The 26,475-nt window shown below is 54.0% G+C and overlaps 1 protein-coding gene across 1 annotated transcript in view; it reads left to right on the top strand.

Moving 5' to 3' along the window:
• The window catches only part of KCNK3 (potassium two pore domain channel subfamily K member 3), a 40,908-nt gene extending 15,055 nt beyond the window's left edge, over positions 1-25,853 (top strand). Inside the window, exon 2 of the mRNA XM_016948210.3 lies at positions 22,323-25,853. Within this exon, the coding sequence (XP_016803699.1) occupies positions 22,323-23,224 (902 nt within the window). The 3' untranslated portion in view covers positions 23,225-25,853. The remainder of the gene's footprint in view (positions 1-22,322) is intronic.
• Positions 25,854-26,475: the final 622 nt, after the last annotated feature.

Below are 26,475 nucleotides of genomic sequence, written 5' to 3'. Positions count from 1 at the left end.
GAGAACCACTGATGCAGCCCAACCCTTCTCTCTTCCAGATGAGGGGATGAGACCCAAGGCAGGGTGCAGGGGAGATGGGCAGTGGCGTGCCTCCACTACACAGCAGTCCAGTGACAAAGCAGTCCTCGAACTCAGGCCCCCGACTCTTTCCACTCCCCTCAGGCACCCACGCAGTCATTCCTCCACCCACTCGGCCTCTCTGAGCATCTTCCCTGTGTCAGGCCCTATTCTAGGCCCCAGGGACTCAGCAGGGAAAAAGAGCAGCCCCTGTTCTCATGGGGCCACTTTAGAGGAAGTAGAGAGTCAACAAACTAAATTATGTTGTAAAAAATAAACAACATCATCTCAATGGTAATAAGGGCCAGCAAGACAAGAAAGCCAGGGGATGAGAGTGAGAGGGAGAGCTGCCTTCCAGGAGGGGCCTGTAGAAGGCAGAGGTGGGAGAACAGATTTCTGGGCAGGGGAAGAGCAGATGCAAAGGCCTCAAGCAGGCCAGTGCCAGGTGGGTTGAGGAACAGGAGCAGTGTGGCTGTGGCGTGCTGAGTGAAGTGAGGAGAAGAGGCAGAAATCTGTAAGGGCTGGACACTGCAGGGCCATGGAGACCATGGTCAAGAGTTTGGATTTTTGGCTGGGCGCGGTGGCTCACACCTGTAATCCCAGCACTTTGAAAGGCTGAGGCAGGAGGATCACCTGAGGTCAGGAGTTTGAGACCAGCCTGGCCAACATGGTGAAACCCTGTCTCTACTAAAAGAAATACAAAAAAATTAGCCAGGCGTTGTGGCATGTGCCTGTAATCCCAGCTACTCGGGAGGCTGAGGCATAAGAAGCTCTTGAACCTGGGAGGCGGAGGTTGCAGCGAGCCGAGATCGCGCTATTGTACTCCAGCCTGGACAACAAGAGCAAAAACTCCATCTCAAAAATAAAAAATAAAAATAAAAGAGTTTGGATTTTTAAGACTGATAGAAGTCACTGGAAGGGTCTAAGTGGGTTGTGATGTGACATGACTTAAATTTCTACAAGAGCACTCTAGCTGCTCTGCAAAGATCGGATGGTGGCAGTGCAAACAAAAGCAGGGAGACTGCCAGGCCACAGGTCACCAGGCCACCCGCAGGTCAACCCCTCCAAAGAGAGGATGGTGGCGGACTGGACCAGCGTGGTGGTGGTGGTGGAGACAGAGCTTGTGGGTGGATTGAGCTATGTTTGAGAGGCAGAGGAGACAGCACTGGCTGATGGGTACGATACATATGTTGGAGGAGAGGGCTGTAGGAGTTGGGGGAAGAGAACAATCGAGAATGGTCCTCAGTTTTTGACCTGAGCAACCAGGTGGAGGATGTGCATTTACTAGATGGAAAAGAACATCCAGAGAGTAGCAGGTTTGGTAGACTCAAGACTTCTGTTTTGGATACCCAGCCTAATTTTGAGATGCTCATTTCAAATCCATGAAGGCAGTTAGACAGATAAGTCTGCAGCTCGAGGGAGAAGTCAAAGCTGAGATATCAACTCAGGAGTTATCAGATAGAAATAATATTGAAAGTCATGCGCCAGATGAGATCAGCTGGGAAGGGGGTACAGCTGGCAAGAAGAGCAGAGCGCCCAGCCCTTCCTCCAGTGCTGGGAGGTCAAGCAAGGAAGGGAGCCTGCCAGGAGACGGGAAGGAGACCTGGGCACTGTGGTGGCCCAGAGGCCAGGGGGAGTGTTTCCAGAGAGGGAACAGTCAACCAAGCTGGCTACTGCTGAGAGGTCAAATAGGATGGAAACCACCAGTAGATCTGTAGCATGGCGGTCACCGGAGACATTGGCCATGAAAGCAGTGCAACATTCAACAGCTTGCTCCAGGAGCGAGAGAAGGGGAGGGTGGTGGGAGTCGGCCTTAGGTGGAACAGTGAGGCCAGATTCCAGGAAAGGCAGGGAAAGAGCAACTATACCACAGCTCGCCCTATTTTCAGGCCTTTCCGTAAATGCTTCACACCCTCCCCCTGCAGAGACCCATGAGGGAGTTAGCCTTATATCCCTCAAGCAAATGAGGCCTGAGGCCCAGCAAGGCGATGGGCGCAGGGCTACTGCCAGGAAGCCGAGTCCGGGTCTGTCTGACTCCAAAGCCCCCGCACTTCCTCAGCAGTCCCTCACCCCAGCCCCACGAGCTCCGCCTGCCTTACCCTGCCGCCGCCTTCCACATTCCCTCCCACCTCATCCATCCTTGTCCTTTGATCATTTCTGTCAGCTTCCAGCCGTCTTGGCCTCTGCCTCCCTCCTCCGGCAAAGCTCTGCTTTTTCTCTTTGATCCTGCACGTCTGTCCTCTGCTGTGTCCTCAGCTGGGCCCCATGTCCCTCCCACCCTGTCCTTGCAAGATGTTCCCGCACCCTCTGCCAAGGGTTGGGGGCTGAAGACTAACCAAGAGCTTTGCAGGGAACCTGGGCCTGCGAGACAGAAGTGTGGCCCCTGTCCCCCGACTGCTCTTTGGGAAAGAGCTTGGGGATCTTTGGGCCTAGCTGGGCTCAGCACAGGGGCCCAGAGATGAGATGCAAGCGCACAGTCCATCGATGCCTCCAGAGGCAGCCAGGAGCGAGCTGGCAGGGCCGTGCCTCCTTATCCTGATGGGTCAAGAAGGGCCTCGGTGCTTCTCGAGAAGGGTGCAGATGAAGAGCAGTGGGCCCAAGTCCTAAATAGGGAGAGGTAGCCGGCAACACCCACCGGTGCCTGCCACCACTGACACAGAGGCTTCAGAGAAGAGGGGAGGGGCTTGGGAACTCAAAGACCCTTTTGGAGCCAGCTGACTCCAGTGGGAAGTCATGTGCAAGGCCCAGAGACAGTGTAGGGGGGAAGAGGGAAGCCCTGGCAGGAGATGGGGGCCTGCCCAGCCTGGCTCCCCTTCCCTACCCTGGTCTCTGGGATAAAGGAGGCTGTCTGGGATGTCTGTAGCAGCCTCCAGCTCTGACCCTTGGGATTCTAAGGCCTTGGGATTCTGAGGCCCTGCTGCTCCCAGCTTCTCTGGGAGGGCCTGGCACCCGATTCTCAGCTGGAAGAGATGAATAGAGCAGACCCAACACCCAGACACCACGGAGGTCCAGCCACTCTCCCGAAAGCCTGACAGGGGGCTGCAGTAGTAATTAGCTCCCCACATATCCCCGGGGTTATTTTTGTCTCATTCTCCCCTGGTTTATTTTTAAAGTAACACTGGCACGTGGCTGGCCGGCTGCCCTTCCCAGGTGCCTGTGCCAATTTGGGCCAGGAATGGAGCAGGGCAAAATGTGCCCCCTCCCTCACAGTCCCGCCCTGAGTGCCGGAGCTAACCAGCCCCTCACTGACTGGCTCCAGGGGGGTTCTTGCTGCACTGAAGCCCAGAGTCCAGCCTGTGGCAAGCAGGTGGGCCGGCAGCAGAAGACCCCTGGGAAATTACCACGTCTCTGTCATGAAGCTGATACACATGTTGCCTAACCTTGACCGAGACACCTCACCTGTCCCAGCATCGCCTCCTCATTTCTCAGTGGGATGAATGAAAGTGACATTGCCTTACTCACCGTGAAAACGCTCTGAAATGTGCAATAAACTGAACTGGTGCAGACATCAAGGAACAGCGTGATTAACTCCCATATAAACATGCTGCCCCACACTCTCCCACTAAGTCCCCTCCAAGGCACGTCTTTCTCCCTAGAGGAGTGACTCCCAGTCTGGAAGTCTCCACTCCCATTTCTCCCTTTCCCACCAGCCCTGAGACCTGCCCTCCACGTTTTCTGTTTGGCTGAACCCTAATCCAGGCTGCCTGGGGTGAAGGGAGGCAGTATAGGGGAGAGAGTATGAGGGAGAACCTAGCTCTGCATTTACTTGCTGTGTGATCTTGAGCAACTGCTTGACCTCTCTGTGGCTCCGTTACTGCATCTTCAAATGGGGATAATAATAATACATACCAATAGGGTCGTTTGAAGATTACACAACGTACATATATTAGCTCGCTTAGAGCAGTGCCTGGCACGTAGTAAGCGCTCTATAAATGTTAGCTAATATTGTTTTGAATTGGAGAGGAGGATCAGTGACAGAGGCATTTAATCATTCGAATAAAGTCAAGTGCAGGGAAAGCCAGCTTGCCCAGATTCCATATCGGGGCTGGGGGGAGGGAGCAGGGTAGCACTGTAAGCTGCAGCTGGGGGGAGCTGGGTCCTGGGGAGATTGCCTGGGTCCTGGGGAGGCTGCCCAGCTTGGAGCTCTTGGCACCATAAAAAGCAAGCTCAGGACACCAGTGCATAAACAGGCAGCCTCTATAGATCACAGGAGCCAGGAAGTCACTCTCCTCTTATACCCTGGCCTGGCTGATCTCTTGCCGATGTTGCACTGTGAACAGTGGGTGCAGAGAAGCTGGAGGGCTTCAGGATGGCCGAGGCCACTGGAAAGGCTGGAAAATCAGAGGTCAGAAGAGAGCAACAAGCCCAGGGCAAGTCAGGTCTCAGAAACAGGCTGGGGTGGGCAGCTGCCTCCCTGTCTCCGTGTAAAGGGCAGTGTCCCCGAGGATGGGGACAGCTGTTTGCTGTCTCCACGGAGGACAGACTGAGTCAAGCAGCCGAAGGCTTGTTCACTTCATTCTGCAGAAAGAGCATTTCCTATAGGGTGCAGGGTTGAGCAAGTATGTTTCTACGGAGAGTGGTGGATTCTTAGCCTCCTAGAAGAGTCTGTGTCCCCTTGGCTGGAGAGAAGGGAGGCTGAATTCAGTGGCTTCTTTAGATCCCTAAGGGCCTGGAGCTTGTGAGAACAGTGGAAGGAGTGGGAGGCCCAGAGGCCAGGTCCTGTGAGGTGCTGCCTCTCCCTTTGTGCAGATGTCCCCCTTCCCTGTGTCTGTCCACCCTATAACCTATCGGGATGGTGGGCAGAGGCGTGCCCAGAGGCCACAGTAGGGGAGAGGCTGGGTGTTGGAGTGTGTGTGTGTGTGTGTGTAGGAGTGCGCACACACATGTGAATGTTGGGGGTGGGGACCTCATGTCTGCAGGCTGGCTCGGAGGGAGAGAAGGTCCCCAGCAGCTGCCTCCAGGCTGAAGTCCCTGTTGCCTGGAGTCCCTCTCTTCCTGGGCACTATGCCAACCTACACCATCTGAGCTCCTGAGCCCTGGGGAGGGTACTGAGCCTAAGAAAAGCCTCCTTTCACATCTCCTGGCATCTGCTTCCAAATTCCCTGCCAGCCCAGAGCTGTCTGGGCGATGACCAGAATGGAGAGTGAGGAGCAGAAGATGGAGATGGGGCCACACATGCCCCAAGCTCCCCCCACCACACCCAACCCATTCATCAAGACTAGCTTCATGGATCTGCTAGTTTTCCACTGTGGGCACTGGGCAAGGCAGGCCAGTAGGAGAGGGGCCATCTCCACGCAAAACCTAATACCTGGCAGATGGTGGTGAGGGCAGAAGATGCCATTCTCCGGGGAGACTGCGAAAGGAGGAGGCAGCCCTGGGGCTTTCATTGGAGGCCAGAAGAGATGAGGGAGGGAAGTCAGGGCAGCAGCGACTCCAGTGACTCTGCAGCAGTGGAAGTGCTCAGAGGCGAGGCATGGGACAGATGGGACCAGAAATGGTGAGGGAGTCAGGAGAGGCCAGGCCAGTAGGGCGGGATCAGGTGGTGGATGGAGAGTCCACTTACTGGCCAGGAAACCCCCAGACTGTATTGTGTGGACTGGGGGAACTAAGGAAGGTTTCTGAGTGGTGAATGGCAACACAGAGCTGGGCTTAGAAACATGTATGTGGGCCGGACACGGTGGCTCATGCCTGTAATCCCAGCACTTTGGGAAGCCGAGGCCGGCGGATCCCTTGAGGTCAGGAGTTCAAGACCAGCCTGGCCAACATGGTGAAACCCCATCTCTACTAAAAAATACAAAAAATTAGCTGGGTGTGTAATCCCAACTACTTTGGAGGCTGAGGCAGGAGAATTGCTTGAACCCAGCAGGCAGAGGTTGCAGTGAGCTGGAGGTTACAGTGAGCCAAAATCGTACCACCAGCCTGGGCGAAAAAGCGAGAATCCATCTCAAAAAAAAAAAAAAAAGGGCTGGGTGCTGTGGCTCACACTTGTAATCCCAGCACTTTGGGAGGCCAAGATGGGTGGATCACATGAGGTCAGGAGTTCGTGACCAGCCTGGCCCACATGGTGAAACCCTGTCTCTACTAAAAACACAAAAATTATCCAGGCGTGGTAGTGGGCACCTGTAATCCCAGCTACTCTGGAGGCTGAGGCAGGAGAATCGCTTGAATCCAAGAGGCAGAGGTTGCAGTGAGCCGAGATCGCGCCATCGCACTCCAGCCTGGGCAACAGTGCAAAACCTCTGTCTTGAAAAAAAAAAAGAAAAGAAAAAGAAAGAAACATGTATGTGTTAATAAGAGCTCCTACTTTGTGAGACCCTCCACACGCCAGGCCTTGTACTGGACACTTTATTTTACATGCTGTCTTCTAACCGCAAGGTCACCCAGCCACCTAGCAAAAGATGGGCTCAGAGAGGCAGTGTGGGTGGAGGGGAAGCAGCAGGCCCAGAATCAAGAGGCTGGGGTCCCAGGTCCAACTCAGGAGCTGCAACTGCAGGCGACACACCCAATCTTTCCAGGCTTCGGTGTCCCCGACTGTTGAATGGACACCACCCCGCCCAGTGAGCCACAGGGATTCAACAGGAATGGCCCTGCACTGCTCACTATGTTGGGGACCCCTGGGACACAGTGCTTGGGGACTGGGGCCCTCCATCTGGAGTGGCTGGGGCATAGACAGGGCACAGTGCCCCTTTGGACCAGAGCAAGTATAGGGGACTTCTGAAAGGAAACAGTGCCACATAGCTAACGTCAAAGGCCAGCAGGCAGAAGCCTAGGCCTCTCCCTCCTGTCCCTCAGGCTGCATTGTTCCTGTCTCTGCCTTGCTCTGCCATTCTCGGGCTTCTCTTCCCCCGCATGTGGCTTGGGCTTACCCTGGTCCCAGCCAGGACTCACCTCTTTCTAACCCTGCAGCTCAGCCCCTCACAGCTGACCCAGCCCCTCAGCCCATCACAATTCCTGGAAGAGAGAATGTGAATTGCTAAGCCCAGCCAAGTCCTCTCAGCCCAGGTGTCCAACCCTGGTCCAATCTGCTCTGGTGCCAGGATGACATGGTACAAAGGGGCTGCCTAGGTCCGCCCTTGACTAGGGTTGCTGTAGGACAGACAGTTCCAAAAAGGTAGAAGCGGGCAGAGCCCGCAACTATGCCCACCACAGACAGCCTCCCTGGATCCCTGACCCCTGCACTCCAGCTTCCCCCTCTCACCTCCTGCTCTGTCTGGCTCAGGGCCACACTGACACATCCCTAGGACAGAAAGGACAGGCTACCCAACTTCAGGGTGCATCTGCCTGGCAGAAAGCAGGGTGGGGCGAGGCTCAGGAGAGAGGAGCTTTGGCTAGGAAGGCCTCTTCCATCCTCACAGTTTGAGCACCTGCTGTGTGCACGGCACCAAGACTGCAAGGCCAGATTCTGCCTAGAGTGGAGTACAACGGTCTTGGGATGTTGGCCTGTTGGACATGCTTTCTATGTGCTTTGACAAAGGGAGTGGTCCTGGGGACATCTGAGGGGGTCAGACAAGGTTGAATCCTACCTTTGCCAATTTTTATCTGTGTGACCTTGGGCCAGCAGTGTCTAACCTTCCTGAACCTTAGTTTCCCCATCAAAAAGGAGCAAATCATGGCCACCTTCAGGTCATGGGGAACATTAGGGATAACAAGTGTGAGGGCATCCAGGTTCCCTGCCACCATTGCCACTGTTCACAGAGGATCCCATAGCACAGGCTCCGCTCAGGCGTGTGAATGCCTCCCTTTCTCGCCCTTACTTCCTATGCTCCATCCTCTGCATTCCCACCTGCAGCCCAGACTCAGCTGCACAGAGGGGAGGCCAGCAGGACAGCACCCACGCAGGGGTCCAGGCCTGAGCCCTGACCACCTCCCAAAAGGCTTGTCCAGTGCCCAGCACCCCTCCGTGTGAGCCAGCCCTCATCCCCCGTGCTGTGTAGGCAGACTTGACTAAAAGGAGCTTTGCTCAGAGTCACCGCTGTACATAAGGAGATGGGTAAATAGGCCAGCCAGCGCCTGCCAAGAGAGGCCCACCGAGTGGCAGAGATGGATGTTACGTGGGGAGAGCAGAGGAGGCTCCTGGGGCCACAGCAGGAAGGAGGCTTCCTGGGGGAAGGCAAGGTGCAGGGGGAGGAACAGCAGCTAGCACTGCATCAACGTAGGAGAGGTGCTGACTATTGAGAAAGGAAGGGAGGTCTCTGCACTAACTCTATAAATCTGAAACTGTTCTAAAATTTAAAAGTTGGTTTTAAAAAATAGTAAATGGCAAACAAACCAGAAAAGAAAGAAAGAAGGAGGAAAAGAGAGAGTGTAGCCTCAGACATTGACCTTGATCCAATCTGTAGTGACAACCAGGGCCAAGCAGCTCTGCACACCAGCCAGGTGTTCACACTGACTCTGAACAATGTTTCCAGGTGTCCAGGGTCATCTTCCAAGGCTGCAAGACGTGGAAAATGCCATGCTTCCAGCCACAGGAACGCTGGCAAGATGCCTGGGCCTTCTGACTCCCTTTCCAGGTTCCTGGGTCCCGCTTTCACCGAATGGGCCCCTCTGGCACAGATGTATCATATCTTGGGGCAAATCTTTGCTCAGAGCCATTTCCCACCTGCCTGCTGGCAACTGTTTTAGAACAGTTTCAGATTTCTAGAGTTAGTGCAAAGACCTCCCTGCCTTTCTCAACAAGTCTTTGTTCCCAGAGGGCAAGATCCAGCTGGCCTGTCTCTGCATCCTCTCTTCACTTAGCCTAGTGCCTGGCACAGAGTAGTAGGTGCTTAAGAAATGTTTGCTCAATTAATTAATTAAGACAAGCTAAGAGGGAATAAAGCCATTTTCACCTTGCTGATTTTCCAGATGATATTCTTGAGACCAGGCAAGTGCCGCAGGCTCCCTGGGGACCCTGCTTCCCACTCAGCCTCCCCAGGTGCCACAGCTCCCTCTGCCAGAGGCAGGGTGTCTTCTTCCAGGGCTGGCCATGAGCCCCCAACAGCCTGTGGCCAGCCTCAGCCTGCGGCCTCCTGCCATTTGGCTCAGGCCAGTGGATGGGTCCTCTGTGGAGACCCAGTGCACTCTCAGGCCCAACTGCTGCTGGGGAGGGGTTGAGCAGGAAGGATCAGGAAGCAGAGCTGGAGAGAGCACCCGCCTGCCTATCCTCCCCAGGCCATCATTTTCCAGAACAACCTTAAGAGGAGGGATGCAGGCAGGATGCAGTGGCTCAGGCCTGTAATCCCAGTACTTTGGGAGGCCAAGGTGGGCGGATCACTTGAGGTCAGGAGTTCGAGACCAGCCTGGCCAACATGGCGAAACCCTGTCTCTACTAAAAATACAAAAATTAGCCAGGAGTGGTGGCACACACCTGTAATTCCAGCTACTCAGGAGGATGAGGCAGGAGAATCACTTGAACCCAGGAGGCGGAGGTTGCAGTGAGCCGAGATCATGCTACTGCACTCCAGCCTGGGTGACAGAGTGAGACTCCATCTCAAAATAAATAAATAAATAAATAAATAAGGAGGGATGCATCAAGGTCCCCTTAGATGGGCCATGGATCCTGATCCCTGGGCCCCAGCCCAGAGGCCCTGGAGGCCACATACCTGTGTGGCCTTGTCCAAATCACCAGCCACTCACTCAGCCCAGTCTCCTTAGCTGAAAAGCCAGGGCACCTGCCTTCTGGCATGCAGCATCCATTCAACTAACACTAGTTAGACTGGACAAGGTGACCGGCCTGAGCTTGTCCCCTGGCTCAGACATTCACTAGCTGTGTGGGCTTGAATGAGTCATGGAAACTTTCTGTGTCTCAGTTTCCTTATCTGCAAAGTGGACATAATACTCATCTAAAATGTTTGTGAAGACTAAATAAACGAATGCGCAGAAAGCACTTACTACAGTGTACAGCGTCTGGAATACAAGTGCTTAATAAATGTGAGTTTTATTATTACTACCGCTGCTGTTGTTGTTACCACCACCATTAGCTGCTGTGTGCCAGGCACTGAGCCACTAAGAAGTACAAGGCAGTACCCCTGCCCTCGATAGCCTCTGCGTACAGACTTACAGGACAAAATGACAGCCAAAATAAAAAGCAGCAGCAGCTAAATAAATGAAAGAAAGCAAAGGCCCAAGTCCCCAAGATCCTGGTCTCCTGCATGAAATGAGTGGCAGGAAGTAGAGGAGAAGCTGGGTACCAACACGATTCCCAAATGTTCTGGCTTGTCTTGGCATGGGAGACTCAGGCAGGGACACGTGGCCATCTCCTCCCTGACTCCATGTGCCCCTGAGGGCCGGGAGGGTGTATGGGGCCGGGTCAGGGATTTTCCACCTAGCTGTGCCTGCCCCTCCGCTTCAGCTGGGGAATGTTACAATCAGAGCTGGGCTGGCCAGGCCGGCCCCAGGTCCCTCACCCTCTCCACAGCATCTGATCAGTGCCCACCAGGACTGTCGGTCTGGCATACACCCAAATGCCCAGTGTTATTGCTTTGGGCCAGCTGACATTCCCAGTGGCCTTTGTCTGACTGAAACTATTGCTGTCTCCACTGTTTGTGAGGGAGAGAATGTGGCCCTCTGAAAGCCCACAATCCTAGAATGCTGAAGGGCCTCAAGAATGTCTTCTAAGTTCTTCATTTCCCAGAAGAAGCGCTTGAGGCCCAGAGAGGGGCAGCGTCTTGCCTGGGATCACACAGCAGCACAACTAGAACCACACCCCAGGTCTTCTGACTTCCATCTTGGTGTGAAGAGTCCCGGGGCAGCCAAGTGCAGCAGAAAAAAACTGCCTTTGAATTTCAAGTTTGATTCTAGCATTTATGGCCTGAGATGAAACACTGTCTCTCTCTCTGAGCCTCAGGTTCCACATCTGTAAAATAGGAATAATAGCACCTCCTCTAAAGGACAGCAATGCAAGCTCAAACAATAGAATGTATAGAGATTGCTTTGTAATTGATAAAGTCCTGCACAAATGAAATACAAGGGATTATTATTCTAGAACTCAGAGCACAGCACATATTAAGGACTCAAAAACACCTGCTGGTTGGAGTGGAGAAATGTTTGAAGGATGATGAGTAATGAACAAAGGGCCCCTGGAGCACTGATTTGTTTAGGTGGGTGAGATCAGGGAAGGCTTCAGAGAGGGGGTGACTTTTGAAATGGGCTTTGATGGAGGAGTAGAAGCCCAACAGGCAGAACAAAGAGCACGAGCAGTGTCCAGAAATGTGGAAAGGGGCCCTCCCAAGAGCTGCTGACACCATGTCCGCAGCCAGGTTTAGGCACCAGACCCTACTCAAAATGTACCCCTCTCCTCAGGGCCTCTGCATGGTACATGGAATAGGAGGAACTAGCGATTTATTCAATGCTAAAATACAACTTTTCAGGGAAGAAGAGACATAAGGGATCTTCTAATCTAACTTCTCTTTTGAAGGTAGGAAAAATTGAGATAAGAAAACTGACTCAGATAAGTCTCAGGGAGCTGGCGTGGCTTAACAAACACCCTGCAGTAGGCTTAGCAAACTAGGGACTATGGACTGAATCTGGCCCACCACTTGTTGCTGTCAATAAAGTTTTATTGGAACACTAAATTTGCCATGCCCATTGTCACGTAGTATCCATGGCTTCTTTCTTGGTTCTATGGCAGAGTCGAGTAGTTGCAAGAGACCACAGACTCATAAAGCCTAAAGTATTTACTATCTGGCCCTTTACAGGAAACAGTTTGCTGACCCCTGTCATACAGCAAGGTAATAGTAAAGCTAGGATGGTAGCCAGGCCTCCTGACTCCTAGTACTTTGTAATTCCTATGCACCATCACCCTCTGGGCCCCGCCCTGCCCCCATAACACTGCCCACAGGGTGAGATTTCAGGCAGCCAGACACTGGGCCCACACCTAGGCTGGCCTCTGCTGCTCCTCAGATGCAACAGGGCTTCCAGCTGGGAGAAGTTCATTCCCTTTAGGGGATTGTGGCAAGGAGATGCCAACACACCCCTGTTTCTCCTCAATGGGCTCAACAGGAAAGGCCTGGGAGTGTAAATGTGTAAGACTCGGGCCAGCCAGATGCCAGCGTCACGGACAAGGCCTTGAAAAAAGCATGTGGGGGAGAACTGGCACCTCAGCCATCCACGAAGAGGGCCAAGTCCACTTTAAATTGTGCTGTGGAATTCCTTTCTCAATGCCAGGCTGTTCCTGGTGGATTCATTTAATTAAAACCCCACCAGATCCAATCTGTTAGAAGCTCTGAGCTCACAGATGCCCTGTCCAGCTGGTCATGAGGATGCAGACAGGCCACAGGCCTGGGCCATGGCACCTGGCTCAATGGCTAGCTTAGAACAGGCCCCACCGGCCCCAGGTCAGGGCCCTGCCCAGGACCCCCAGGATAACTGGCTGGTGGTGTGGCATTGCCTGCTTTAGCCCTCACGCTCTGCTTATCCTCTCCGTCTCCATTCTGTTCAAACCTCAGGCTCATCTCTGATGCCTCCCTCTCCCTCAGGCATTCATTCAACAGAAATTGATGAAGCAGCAGCTCTGTGCCAAGCCCCCTTCCAGGTGTGAGGGATCCAGTAGCAAACAAAAGAGATGAGAACCCCTGTCCTCGTGGGGCTTACAGTTTCACCCATGAATGCAGGGCATCCCACACACCATGCATCCACTCTCCTCCCCTCGCCCCTTCCTGTCCTCTCCTTTCTCGGCCCCTCGCCCCTACCTCCTCCTCTCATCCCGAACTCTTGGATCCTCCGCTTCCCTCTAGCTCAGGCCTGAGCACTTGACAACTGGACCATGCAGAGGACCTCAGTAGATCCACCTGCCCCCATCTCCCACAGCCACGCCCCTGCCCAGGGTTGCCAGGCATTCAGCTCAATATCTCTCTGAGCACAGCCCTCCCCTGCTCAGGAGCCATCCATGGCTCCTCATTGCCTTAAAATGAAGACTTCATTCCTGAACCCACCCTTGAAAGCACCTCAAATTTTGGCCCCTTCTCACCTTGACGATCTTCACTTTTCAACTGTACTTCCTGTTCCAAGAACGCCAGAAGAACTTGTGCTGTTTTTAGGTTTATAATATTCATCGTTTTCTAGTTACAAAAGTAATAGTTTTTTGTAGTGTAGAATTTATAAGAGGAAAATTAAAATTAATCACGAGCCCATTATTCAGAGATAAGCTATATGAGCTTTAGAATATTTCCTTACAGCTATATATGTGTGTGTACACATACAAAATGTATATGTGAATATACATTTTTTTTTGAAACAGGGTCTCCCTCTGTCAACCAGGCTGGAGTGTAGTGGTGCAATTACTGCTCACCACAGCCTCGACCTTCCGGGCTCAAGGGATCCTCCCACCTCAGACTCTTGAGTAGCTGGGACCACAAGTACAAGCCACCATGCCTAGCTAATTTTTCGTTTTTTCTAGAGATGGGTCTCACTGTGTTGCCCAGGTTGGTCTCGGATTCCTGGGATCAAGGGATCCTCCCACCTCAGCCTCCCCAAATGCTGGGTTTACAGGCATGAACGAGTGTGCCCAGCCACATTTTTCATATTTTCATATTAGCGTGGGATCCCACAATATAGAAAGCGTTGTCTCCTACCCTTTTAATTTAACATGATGTGGTAGTTTTCTATGTAATCAAGAGACTGTTCAAGAACTGCACTTTAATGGTCGCACAATATTCCACCACATAAATATACCTTGATATGTTTAACCAAACTCTATTGGTGGATATTTGGACTGTTTACAATTTTTCACAATGAAAATGCTGCTATAAACATCCTTGTTCATAAATCTTTGTTCTGATCTCTGGTTATTTTCCGAGCAGAGATTCCTAGAAGTGCCACTGCAGGGCCACTGGGTAGACACATTTCTAAGCTTCTTGATTCGTATCATGCAGTTGCCTTTCTGAGAGAGTCCGCTGGCCCCCACACCAACCCCATTTGTGAGCACACACACCAGTCCCACGCAGGTCTATTTTCTCTGACCTTAACACATCATGTGTCATCCTAACATTGTATCCTTGCCTCAGTAGCTCCCCTCATCAGAACCCTGCATTTCCTATCCACCCTTCAGAGCGCAGAGCAAATGTCACCTCCTCCATGAAGCCCTCCCTGATAACCCAACCAAAGTTCTCTATGTCCAGCCCTCCTTCAGCTTCTGTCTTAAATCCCTCCTAAAACATTTCCCACCTTTGCCATGCATTTTAATAATTTGTGTAATAATAACCTCTGCTTTACACAGGGCACTGAAGTTTTCAAAGTGCTTCCACTGAGAGGTTTCATTTGATTCAATCCCAGATGGAAAGTGTTTTGAGGTCAGGAACCTCATCAATAGATCATCTAGGTCTATTTCTCCTGGCTGCATCACCAACTCAAGTCCAGCACAACCTCAAGCTAGCCCTTGTGTAACAGAAGTGTTTAACCAGCCCTTGTTACTCCTTGGCCTATCAGAACAGACTTCAAGATGCTCCCTTCTGCAGCATAGTGCAGTAAAAGACGACATGAGGGCCCTGGATTCCAGTCCTAGCTGTGTCACTGAGTTGCTGTGACCTTGGGCTAGTCCCTGCTCCTCTCTCAGCCTCAGTTTACCCATCTATAAAATGAGTGGGGGGAAGGGCACCGTGGCTCATGCCTGTAATCCCAGCACTTTGGGAGGCCGAGGCAGGTGGATCACTTGAGATCAGGAGTTCGAGACCAGCCTGGCCAATATGGTACAACCCCGTCTCTACTAAAAATTAGCCGGATGTGGTGGTTCACACCTGTAGTCCCAGCTACTCGGGAGGCTGAGGCAGAAGAATCACTTGAACCCAGGAGGTGGAGGTTGCAGTGAGCTGAGGTCATGCCACTGCACTCCAGCCTGGGCAACAGAGCGAGATTCCGTCTCAAAGAAACAAAACAAAACAAAACAAAACAAAAAACGAGTGGGTTGAACTACGTTGTCACACCAGGACTGATCGCTCCTAAGGTCCCTATCCCCAGGCACCCAGAGCAGCCCTGGGGTGCCTCTGAGGGCCTCTGCACAAAGCCGGCCTCTGGGATGGGCCAGAAGGAGCTGGCCAGGGAGGCAGGCCTGGCTCTAGGCCAGGCTGTGTCTGCAAACACTGACCTTGGCTGCCGCAGGGATTTTCCATGACACCAGCACCCTCCCTCTGAGCTCCCTGCATCACACATGGGCCTGAGGAGGGTGGGGGATGGGGGCTTTGGGGGTTTGTCCTACATCAGAGGCCCCCAGATCAGTACTAGGGCCACCTGTGGATGGGAGGCAGCTCAAGGCAAGAGAGGAGAGAGCAGTGGGCCCAAGAGTGGGGAGTCCAGGAGGAAGCATGGGGCAGGGAGAGAAGCTGCTGGGTGTAGTTGGGGGGAAGAGCTGGGAGAGGAGATGGGACAATGGGAAGAGAGGCCTCGGGAAGGGGCAGGGCAGAAGAAGCGGATAGGTGCTGTGCTTCAGAGCTGTCCTTCCCAGGAGCTCTGGCCTGAAGAGGGACAAACTCCAGACCCCATTCTGTACATTGGTCCCACCCCTACCCCACCTCCATGAGACCCGGTGGTTCCCAGGCCTAGCTAGGGGCTTGCCCAGGCCCAGTGCAGGGGGGATTCCTTCTGAACCTTGAAGCTGACCTCATTTTGAAGGGGCCAGAGGCCACAGTGAAGGCAGGAGCTATGAGTCACCCGAGGCCCTCCTGCCAAGGGCCACCTCCCGTCCCCATCCTGGATGTCTAAGGGGTGGTTTCTCATCACCATCCCAGACCTCAGAGTCCTTCAGAACTGGAGCCTCTGAGTTCTGCAGCCCTCCCACTCCAGGCCTGTTCTGGACACTGAGGGGACAAGCCAGCCCTGCAGGACTCCTCTGTGGACATGAGTGCCCAAATACAGGGTGGGGGCCTGAGAGGGGCAGAGGGAGGAGAGGCCCCTTCAGTGCCCAGAGAAGGTTCCCAGAAGGTTCTCGGGAAAGGCAGTGTCTGAGCTGCATCTCACAGGAGGAGGGAGAGCACCTACGCCCTCCTCCCGTCTCCACCAAGCTACAGCCCCTCCCTCCTCTCCTCCCCCAAGACCTGGGCACAGAAGCTGGGCTCCTTCCGCCTCATCTCCTTTAACATGCCAATTAGGCTCCCTCAGAGCCTGCAGTCCCACTTCCTGGTTCCACACTGCCGCCATCCCCACACTGAGGGGCGGCTCCATGTCTGTGCCTCAGGCCCCTGAGCTGGTTCCTCGTGGGCCCTCCCCTAGGTGCCCTCTGAGCCCAGCTGCCCTCTGCCATCCAACAGGGGAGCCCAGCCTTCCTCTGAGGGCCCTCCCTGTGTCTTGCAGCCCCCAGAGCTGCCTCTCTCTCCCCCAAGCCCGCACTCCTCTCTGGCTGCCACACCAGGCCCAAGCCACACTGAGGTCACTTTGGCATCAGCCCAGAGTTCACGGCCTTTGGGCACCTCAGGCCACAGGTCCCTCATCCACCTTCCCTCAGGACAAACATTAGCCCAGCCATTGCCTATTTACATTAGATAACTAGGTCAGCCTGGAGACAGGCACAGCTGGCATTGCCAAGGGCTGTGGTTTCTAATCTACAGAAGGGCTGGGCCACCCATAGAAGGAGATCAAAGAATCATGTCGTCAGAGACCTGGGGGAAGGACCTCAGAGGTTCTTGATACTGCACAGGAGCGTTTCCCAAACTGTGCTCCCAGAAACACTTGCTTGGTAATGTGCACTGTGAGAAAAGTGCTCCACGGTCAAGGAAGTGGGAAGACAGGCACCTTTTCTCGGCCTTGATCGACCTTGCACATGAACACATACGTAGCCCTGAGAAAGCCTAGGCTCAAATCAAATGATGGTGAATCCTGTTAAATTCAGCATTTCCCCAATTTAATTGAGCCAAGCAACTCTTTTCTCATCCAACAGTTGTTAACATTCCGTGGAACTGGTATTTCAGAAAAATAACTTGAGTAAACACTGATCATAGAATGTTGGCACTGAAAGGAACTTTAAAGATCATCAAATCTTGGTGCTCCCCAAAATATTCATATTAATAATTCATATTTATTGGTCTCAATGTCCTAAGCATGTTAAGTCTATGAACTCAATCAAGTCCCCACACCAAGTCTATGAAGTGAGTACTTCATTATTCCCATTTTACGGATGAGAAAACTGAGGCACAGTGGATTAAGCAGTGTGGCCAAAGATAAAGTCATTTGGCTTCAGAGCCTGTGATCTTCTCTACTCCACTAAACTGCAGAGATCCTCTCCCTGTGTTCAGTATTTCAAACATACAACAATAACTTAACTCCATCTCAAAGAGTCAATTATCTCAGGCTAATCAGACTTTCTGACTGGCAGATGTGTCCTTAATTAATTTTGATGGGGAAAGAAATTAATTACGGTTCTAACAATGATTTATTCAGTGCCTGCTCTAGAGAGTATCCACACTGTGCTGATCACCACATCGAACTTCATAAATAAAATCTTCCAAAATTTTGCCTCTGTGAATGGGTGAGTGAACAGAGAAAATAATAAAAGGCAGTGGAAAAAGGTGGGAACCTCATCTCTTGCCCTATCTTCCATGTCACAGATGAGGAAACCTGAGGCCCAGAAGGAAATTGCCAAGACACAAAGCTGTCTTTGATCAGGGTCAGGTCAGACCCCAGATCTCCTGCCTCCTAGCCCCATGCTCTTTCCTCTGCCCAAGGCTGTGGCCAGCATCCTGGCCTTGTGGCCAGCTAGGCCAAGGGTAGGAGGTCAAGCAAGCAGACTAGCAGGCATAGGAGGCCAGTGGGGAACAAGCAGCCAAGCCCAGTCCAGCCAAGGCCATGATCAAGGGCTCAGAGTGGCTAGTTGTGCTTTGAATAGAAGAAAATAAGCCACAGGGAGAGAAAGACCAGTAAAAGGGAGGACCAGACCCAATCCCACTCCCACACCACCATCCCCACCCCTCATCTCCCTGGAAGACAGCTTCAGCCAGTTTCTGACCTCCTTGGTGATTCTGGGAGGAAAACAGAGGAACTGAGGTGGCCCAGGGTTTGCCTCCGATCTCTTGGTTTTCCTGCTGCCCTAAAATATTTACACTGATAATTAATTTTTATGTCCAGCCACCTGGCTTCCTTAGGTGGATTCTGTGCCTCCAGCCAGGGTCCCAGGCCACCTCTTAGCTGAGTTGCTCCCAAGTAGGAGCTGCTGGGCCATGATTGAATGAAGAGGCACAACTCTGGTCATACCTGAGCTGGAGGGCAGTGGACAGAGCATTGGTTTTAGAACCAGGTATCCTGGGTTATAATCCTGGTTCTGGCATTCACAAGCTGTGTGACCTTGAACAGATTGCTTTCCCTCTCTGGGCCTCCATTTCCTCATCTGTACGATGTAAAGACTGAACCAAATGATGGCTAACGGTATTTCTGGCTCTGAGAACCTTAAAACCTATGTTGGATTCAGGGAAAGGAGGCTAGGAGAGGAGGCGGTATGGATAGTCCTGGTAGTTTTCTGAGAGGCAGTGGCCAGAGTCTCCCGGTCAGAACATCTGCTCTGGTTGATCAGCCCAGCAGGTACTGCGAGAGAGGGTCCTCAGAGAGTCAGCCACACAGAAGGACAGATGCAGCCCCTCACCCAGAGACTCGAAGGCCTTGACAGAGGAGAGAAGATAGAGAACACCTTTTGCCCCCTGCCTCATAAAGCCAAGCGCAACGTGGGCAAGGACCAGGCAGGCAGCGGGCCTGCTGGCAGGCAGACGGGTCTTGCCAAACTCCCACTTACTTCCCAGAAGCTCCAGGGCCCCCTGGGAGTGGCTCCACCCAGCTGGCACCCCTCCAAGTTGGGCGCCCACGTCAGCAGGTCCTCACACTCCCTTGCCCTTTCACCCAGTGACAATGGGACAGGCAATGGGGCGGGGGGCACCCTAAGCCGGATACTTGGAGAAGCGTCTGACTGCCTGAACATGGCCCTCCTGTTACCACCTCTGCTGCAACTGGCTCAGAGCAATGCCTGAGGCTGATGCCCAAGTGAAATGCTCTCCTCCCAAGGCCTCCCAGCCTGGTCGCCCTTCCTGGGTGATGCATTGGCTCCCACGTACCGGAATGAATGCTGAGTCAGAAAGGCCCAGTGGCCTTGGCCAACACCCAAGGCCTCTCTGGACTTCATGACACCAACTGTAATATGAAGATAGTCATAATAGTGACCTTGTAAGAAGTTTTTGAGGATTAAGTTAAAAATACATCTGAAGGGTAAGAACTTATTATTCTTAAGCCTCAGCCTGCGGTAGGAAGTGAGATTGAGCCCTGGGGGCATCTGACCCCAAAGAGGAGGCACATCTAGGCCAGGGCTGCCTGGACAGGGCAGTGGCTGTGGTGGAGCATGAGGTGCTGCCTGGGATAAGAGCCTCTGGTTAAGCCTGGATGTGTCATTGGCTTTGAAAGTCACTAAGTTCAACAGGATGAAGGGCAGAGGAAGGGGTTGTCACTTGCAGCTGAAGCTGGGTCCTGAGGAGCTGGGTCTTTGTGGGCTGGGGTAGGAGAGGCGGAGGAGGGCCACGAGGCAGTGTGGGAAGCACTGTGGAGAGGAGGGGCCGGCTTGGCTGGGTGTGGGATAAGGACGGGTCTCTGGGGTGGCTGCAGGGTATAGCAAAAGAAGGGCAAGGAAGGGATGTGTGGCTCCTTGAAGCTGGGTGCTTTGTGAGCACAGTCACAGTGGGCAGTAAGGCTGCCAGACAAGGGGGCACTGGCTTTTCCTAAGAGACGGTGGGCCCAGGGAAGTCACGGCCTATGACAAACACAGGACAAGGGAGCAGTGGTGGCAGAGAGGGGGTGAGGGCCCCTGATGGTGGTATGTGTCTGCCTGACCCCACAGAGATGGCCCTGCCCCCAGGCCCATGCTCTCAGGTCACCCTTCCCCTGTGAGATCCCACGACCACTGCTTCCATCTCGCAAGCTACAGGTTTCAAAGAGCTCTAACGCCCAGTCTCTCCTGTGCTCCTGCAGACAGCTCTGGCGGGCAGCGAGGGTGGGGGTTAATAGCTCTAGCTCAATCCTCCAGAGTGTAGGAAAGACAAGTGAGCCCAGAGAGGGGTAGGGATTTGCCCAAGCTCACACAGCTATCACGTGGCCAAGCTGGGGCTATGTCCACGCTCCCTACTTCCTGTTGAGCCCCATCCATGGTGCCATGCCCTCCTCTCTCCACCAAGTAGTGCCGGCCTGGAGGACAGGGAAGGACGGGATGAGAAGCAGCTCTGGCTCAGGGCCTGCCCAGTTGTCGAGGTGAGTTGTGGTCTGGCTGCCATGGCCCAGCTGGCGGGCACAATCTGTTCTCACCCTACTGGAGCACAGACGTCCCAAGCACAGTGGTTCTACAGCTCAGCTGTCCAGGTCCCTAGCAAATGGTGACATAGTTACTGGCCCGACACTGTGGAGGGGGGCAGGGGAGCTGGTTCTAAGGGCAGCCCCAAGCAGCTGTCCCCAGAGCTCCTTGAGCTTTAAGATCCAAATGGCCCTGGGTTGACAGAGGTGCCAGCTTTACTGGAACTGAGCTGCCCTCAAGCCTGGCTGCTCTCTTGGAAACATGACAGTAATCTGGCACTTCACTCATTATTAATCACAGTGAGCCATTATTGAGCACTTGATATGTACCAGGCTCTGGGCTAAGTGCATTACACACATGATCTTACTTATTCCTCCCCAAAGTCCTGTGAGGCAAGTGTATTATTAACCCCATTTTATAGATGTGGAAACTAAGGCTCAGAGAAATCATGCACACACACACACACACACACAGAGAGAGAGAGAGAGAGAAAGAGAGAGAGAGAGAGAGAGAGACAGAGAGAGCAAGTCCAGGACAGAGTCACACAGTCTCCTGCCTTGCAATTTAGTTATCAAACATATTGTGGGCCTCCATAGGTATGGCTGGCAATGTGGAGGTAGAAGCTAGAGAGGAAAGTGACAAGACCCATCAGTGCCACCCCTTCCCCCCAAAGCTAGTGTTTAGCGCTATGTAGTTGGGGATCCTAGAGGACAGGGGGTGGTGGTAATATTGGCCCTGGAATTACAAGCTGAACATTTTCGGTGCCACTCAAATAAGGCAGAGATCATAAGCTGTGAGGAATCCAGGAGGACTGCATGGAAGAAGAAACATTTGGTTAAGATTTGATAAGGCTTAGAATGGAAGAAAATGCCAGTGTCATTTTATTATCATAATTATGTTAATAAAAGTAGTAAATATATCAACAATAAAAGAAGCAGGCCAGCACCAGTAAACACACTCTACAAATGAAGAAACATGTTCAGAGAGGGGGAGTAATTTGCCCAAGGTCACACAGCCACTAGGGCCCTGTCACTAGGGATGAGTTCCCATCCAGGGTCATTTTCCCTCCAGTTAGACGGAAGAATTCTCAACTTAGGCTTTTGAGTGGCTGGTGCAGAGGGAACCTTTGCCTCTGCCCTGATCTTGGCTCAGGGTGGGCCAGGGTAGGGGTGGGGTACAGAGAGATTATCTGGCTGATGATAGTAACACACCTGGAAAGACACCGAGGGCTCCTGCTTTGCCAAGGGTAACACCACCTCCCCATGAGGACAGATCCTACATCAGGTCAAGTACAGAGGAAGACCCCAAGGCCTCCAACTGGAGGCTGATGGGGACCCCGGAACACTCATTCATCCTGCTGTTGCAGGGAGGGGCAGGCAGTCTCCTTTCTTCTGTGGCACAGTGGGCCAGCTGCCCCAGGGAGACTGAAGGGCCCTTGTTGCCAACCAACCCCACATAAGCTTTGGCTGGCAGCGGGGAATCCACCAAGAAGCCAGCCCTGCCTCAGTCTCCCTTCCTGTACACTGGATCACAGGATGTCAGAAACCATTCAGGGCAACCACCTCACCTTGTAGTCAAGGAAACTGAGGCATAGAGAGGACAAGGACCACGCCCGCAGCCCAGGACACTGAACTAGAATCCAGCTCTCCCAGCTGACCTGTGCCCTCACACTCTCCCTGTGCCTCTAGACAAGTTCTCAGCAGCACCCAGGCCACCCCTTCTCTAGGCATACAAAACAGTCCCGTCATTGAGGTCAAACGGACTCGAGTTCAAACACGGTTGTTCTGCTCCCAAGCCGTGTGACCTTGGAAGTCATCCCTCCTTATTTCTTCCTTCCTACATACCTTCTGCAGGTGTCACAAGAGTACAATAGAACGCATGAGCCAGGGCCTAGCACAGTGCGTGGGGATAAGGAGCGCCCATCACTGTGGACCCAGACCCACAAGGTGGGGGAGGTGGCGGGGCGACGGGGAGGGAGAAGAAGGTTTCTGGAAGGGCAGCCCCAAAATGTGTGCTTTTTCTCCTCTTTCCCACTTTCCCCCAGGCTACGGGCACGCGGCGCCCAGCACGGATGGCGGCAAGGTGTTCTGCATGTTCTACGCGCTGCTGGGCATCCCGCTCACGCTCGTCATGTTCCAGAGCCTGGGCGAGCGCATCAACACCTTGGTGAGGTACCTGCTGCACCGCGCCAAGAAGGGGCTGGGCATGCGGCGCGCCGACGTGTCCATGGCCAACATGGTGCTCATCGGCTTCTTCTCGTGCATCAGCACGCTGTGCATCGGCGCCGCCGCCTTCTCCCACTACGAGCACTGGACCTTCTTCCAGGCCTACTACTACTGCTTCATCACGCTCACCACCATCGGCTTCGGCGACTACGTGGCGCTGCAGAAGGACCAGGCCCTGCAGACGCAGCCGCAGTACGTGGCCTTCAGCTTCGTCTACATCCTTACGGGCCTCACGGTCATCGGCGCCTTCCTCAACCTCGTGGTGCTGCGCTTCATGACCATGAACGCCGAGGACGAGAAGCGCGACGCCGAGCACCGCGCGCTGCTCACGCGCAACGGGCAGGCGGGCGGCGGCGGAGGGAGTGGCAGCGCGCACACTACGGACACCGCCTCATCCACGGCGGCAGCGGGCGGCGGCGGCTTCCGCAACGTCTACGCGGAGGTGCTGCACTTCCAGTCCATGTGCTCGTGCCTGTGGTACAAGAGCCGCGAGAAGCTGCAGTACTCCATCCCCATGATCATCCCGCGGGACCTCTCCACGTCCGACACGTGCGTGGAGCAGAGCCACTCGTCGCCGGGAGGGGGCGGCCGCTACAGCGACACGCCCTCGCGACGCTGCCTGTGCAGCGGGGCGCCACGCTCCGCCATCAGCTCGGTGTCCACGGGTCTGCACAGCCTGTCCACCTTCCGCGGACTCATGAAGCGCAGGAGCTCCGTGTGACTGCCCCGAGGGGCCTGGAGCACCTGGGGGCGCGGGCGGGGGACCCCTGCTGGGAGGCCAGGAGACTGCCCCTGCTGCCTTCTGCCCAGTGGGACCCCGCACAACATCCCTCACCACTCTCCCCCAGCACCCCCATCTCCGACTGTGCCTGCTTGCACCAGCCGGCAGGAGGCCGGGCTCTGAGGACCCCTGGGGCCCCCATCGGAGCCCTGCAAATTCCGAGAAATGTGAAACTTGGTGGGGTCAGGGAGGAAAGGCAGAAGCTGGGAGCCTCCCTTCCCTTTGAAAATCTAAGAAGCTCCCAGTCCTCAGAGACCCTGCTGGTACCCAGACCCCCACCTTCGGAGGGGACTTCATGTTCCGTGTACGTTTGCATCTCTATTTATACCTCTGTCCTGCTAGGTCTCCCACCTTCCCTTGGTTCCAAAAGCCAGGGTGTCTTTGTCCAAGTCACCCCTACTCAGCCCCACTCCCTTTCCTCATCCCCAGCTGTGTCTCCCAACCTCCCTTCGTGTTGTTTTGCATGGCTTTGCAGTTATGGAGAAAGTGGAAACCCAGCAGTCCCTAAAGCTGGTCCCCAGAAAGCAGGACAGAAAGAAGGAGGGACAGGCAGGCAGCAGGAGGGGCGAGCTGGGAGGCAGGAGGCAGCGGCCTGTCAGTCTGCAGAATGGTCGCACTGGAGGTTCAAGCTAACTGGCCTCCAGCCACATTCTCATAGCAGGTAGGACTTCAGCCTTCCAGACACTGCCCTTAGAATCTGGAACAGAAGACTTCAGACTCACCATAATTGCTGATAATTACCTACTCTTAAATTTGTCGAGTGATTTTTAGCCTCTGAAAACTCTATGCTGGCCACTGATTCCTTTGAGTCTCACAAAACCCTACTTAGGTCATCAGGGCAGGAGTTCTCACTCCCATTTTACAGATGAGAATACTGAGGCCTGGACAGGTGAAGTGACCAGAGAGCAAAAGGCAAAGGGGTGGGGGCTGGGTGCAGTGGCTCACACCTGTATTCCCAACACTTTTGGAGGCTGAGGTTAGAGGATTGCTTGAGCCCAGGAATTCGAGACCAGCCTAGGCGACATAGTGAGACCCCATCTCTACAAAAAATAAAAAATTTACCAGGTGTGGTGGCACGTGCCTGGGAGTCCCAGCGACTTGGGAGGCTGAGGTGGGAGGATTGTTTGAGCCTGGGAGGTCAAGGCTGTAGTGAGCCCTGATTACACCACTGTACTCCAGCCTGGGTGACAGGGCAAGACCCTGTCTCAAAAAAAAAAAAAAAATGGCAAAGGGAGACAAGAGCCCAGCCTACTTGTTCCTAGCCAAAGTGTTCTTTCCTTCCAGCTTGGCCTGCTCTTAAAAGCAAAGCTCCTGCAGTGTACATCCTGGCATTGTGTGGCTACCTGGGTTTTAAACCAGAATCAGAAGTCCCGGGTCAGAGGGCACTGCTGAGGCTCAGCCTCTTCTCTTCTTGGCCAGGAGGCAGCAGCTCTGAATGGGCCCCTGAGGCTGCACAGGGGCCTTTGTCACTGGGGTGCATGCTTACAAACAGTGCAGTTCTTGGCACCGAGGTAAGCAGGGCTGGGTCTCATGGCAGAAAGGCCAGGATCTGGGGCTCTAGGAATTTGGGAATTGGGCAGAGTGGCCAAGAAAGCTGGCAGGCATATCCTATGGGACATCACACCTGGCACCATTGTCATTGTTGGTGCCTGTGTCCCAAGTAGCTAGTGATAAGCTGAGGCTGCAGCAAGAAACACCCTTCCCAGGTGGGGGAGTTTGGACCAGAGGTGCCCTCTGCCCACCACACCTGCAACCCAGAAGCCCAGATGGAACGCAGCTGATGAAGGTGATGCTTGAGGCTCACTTTTGGGGCCCCACAGCTGGAGCCGGTATAGTGACTGGGACAACATCAAGGGGTGGATGAGGGGCCTCTCCTCCCGCAACACTGCCTTCCCATGCTGTTCCCCTGCCAGCTCCTTAACACTGCCGACCAAGGCCAGACCTGGCATTCAGGAAAGTTGGAGGGCAGCACCCATAGGGTGGCCAGCCTCAGGCCCCACCCCAGCTGTGTCCTCTAGTCTCTGGGGACCCCTGGGGGGAAGAAGTCTACCCTGCTTGTGAGTCCCATCTCAGTGTGGAGGAACTGGCTGCACGTGGGACCTGAAGGTGCCCTCTGTGTTTATGTTGGGGGTGGGGGGGCAGTGCTGGCTGCCTCTGTCCTGTGTGTGACCCTGCCCTCGAAGGGTCCTGTCCTGTCAGTCCCGAGGGAGCCACAACCAAAGCTGCGGAGAGAAGGTGGGGAACGGTGCGGAGTGGCCGTGGGGCACAGCGTGGCAGACTGTTCAGTCTCTGCTGGGTCTTTCCTAGGGACCTGGAAGGCCAGTGTTGCTTCCCCCTCACTCCCTTTCACTGCAGGCAGCCTCTCTCCTTCCCCAATGCCTTATGCCTGGGCACACTGCCACAGAATATGCAATATGTGTGGGTGACGATGCCCTCACGACCACACCCCCACCCCGGGCAGCCCCCGGACTCCAAAGGTCGTGGCTGCCACAGCCTCCCTCAGCTCTTCCTGCCTATCTGTCTTCACACTGAGAATGGCGCCCAATAAATGCTATCCACGGAGACCAGGCTCAGGCTCCAGCTGCCTCTGTCATCGTATGCCCTTGCTGCTGCCAGGGAGGGGCCATCTCCCACCCCCTCCCCTGCCGGGGTCTACAAACATACCTAGCTGCTGGGTGCCGTGGCTCACACCTATAATCACAGCACTAGGCGGGCAGATCACCTGAGGTCAGAAGTTCAAGACCAGCCTGGCCAACATGGTAAAACCCCGTCTCTACTAAAAATACAAAAATTAGCTGAGCGTGGTGGCGCCTGTCTGTAGTCCCAGCTACTCGGCTACTCAGGAGGCTGACGCACGAGAATCGCTTGAACCCGGGAGGCGGAGGTTGCAGTGAGCTGAGATCGCGCCACTGCACTCCAGCCTGAGCGATAGAGTGAGACCCTGTCTAAAAAAAACAATAATAATAAAATAAAATAACATACCTAGCTGACTCGCCATGGGCTCGCTGGCCTGTGGGCGACACTGGCTTCCCTTTTGGGATTTCCCAGAAGATCCAGATTTTCTTAAGTCCCCTTGGAACAGACTAAGAAAGAAACACCTTAGAAATCACCTGGTCCTATTGTCCCCCCGTACATGAGTAACTGAGGCCCACAGAGAGCAAATCGCCTGCCTGAGTCACACAGCAGTGAGT

The sequence above is a fragment of the Pan troglodytes genome, chromosome 12 (genome assembly GCF_028858775.2).
Source record: "Pan troglodytes isolate AG18354 chromosome 12, NHGRI_mPanTro3-v2.0_pri, whole genome shotgun sequence".
Taxonomy (NCBI): Eukaryota; Metazoa; Chordata; class Mammalia; order Primates; family Hominidae; genus Pan; species Pan troglodytes.
Note: the sequence above shows the minus strand (reverse complement) of the source record. Positions and strands in the feature narration are given on the sequence as shown.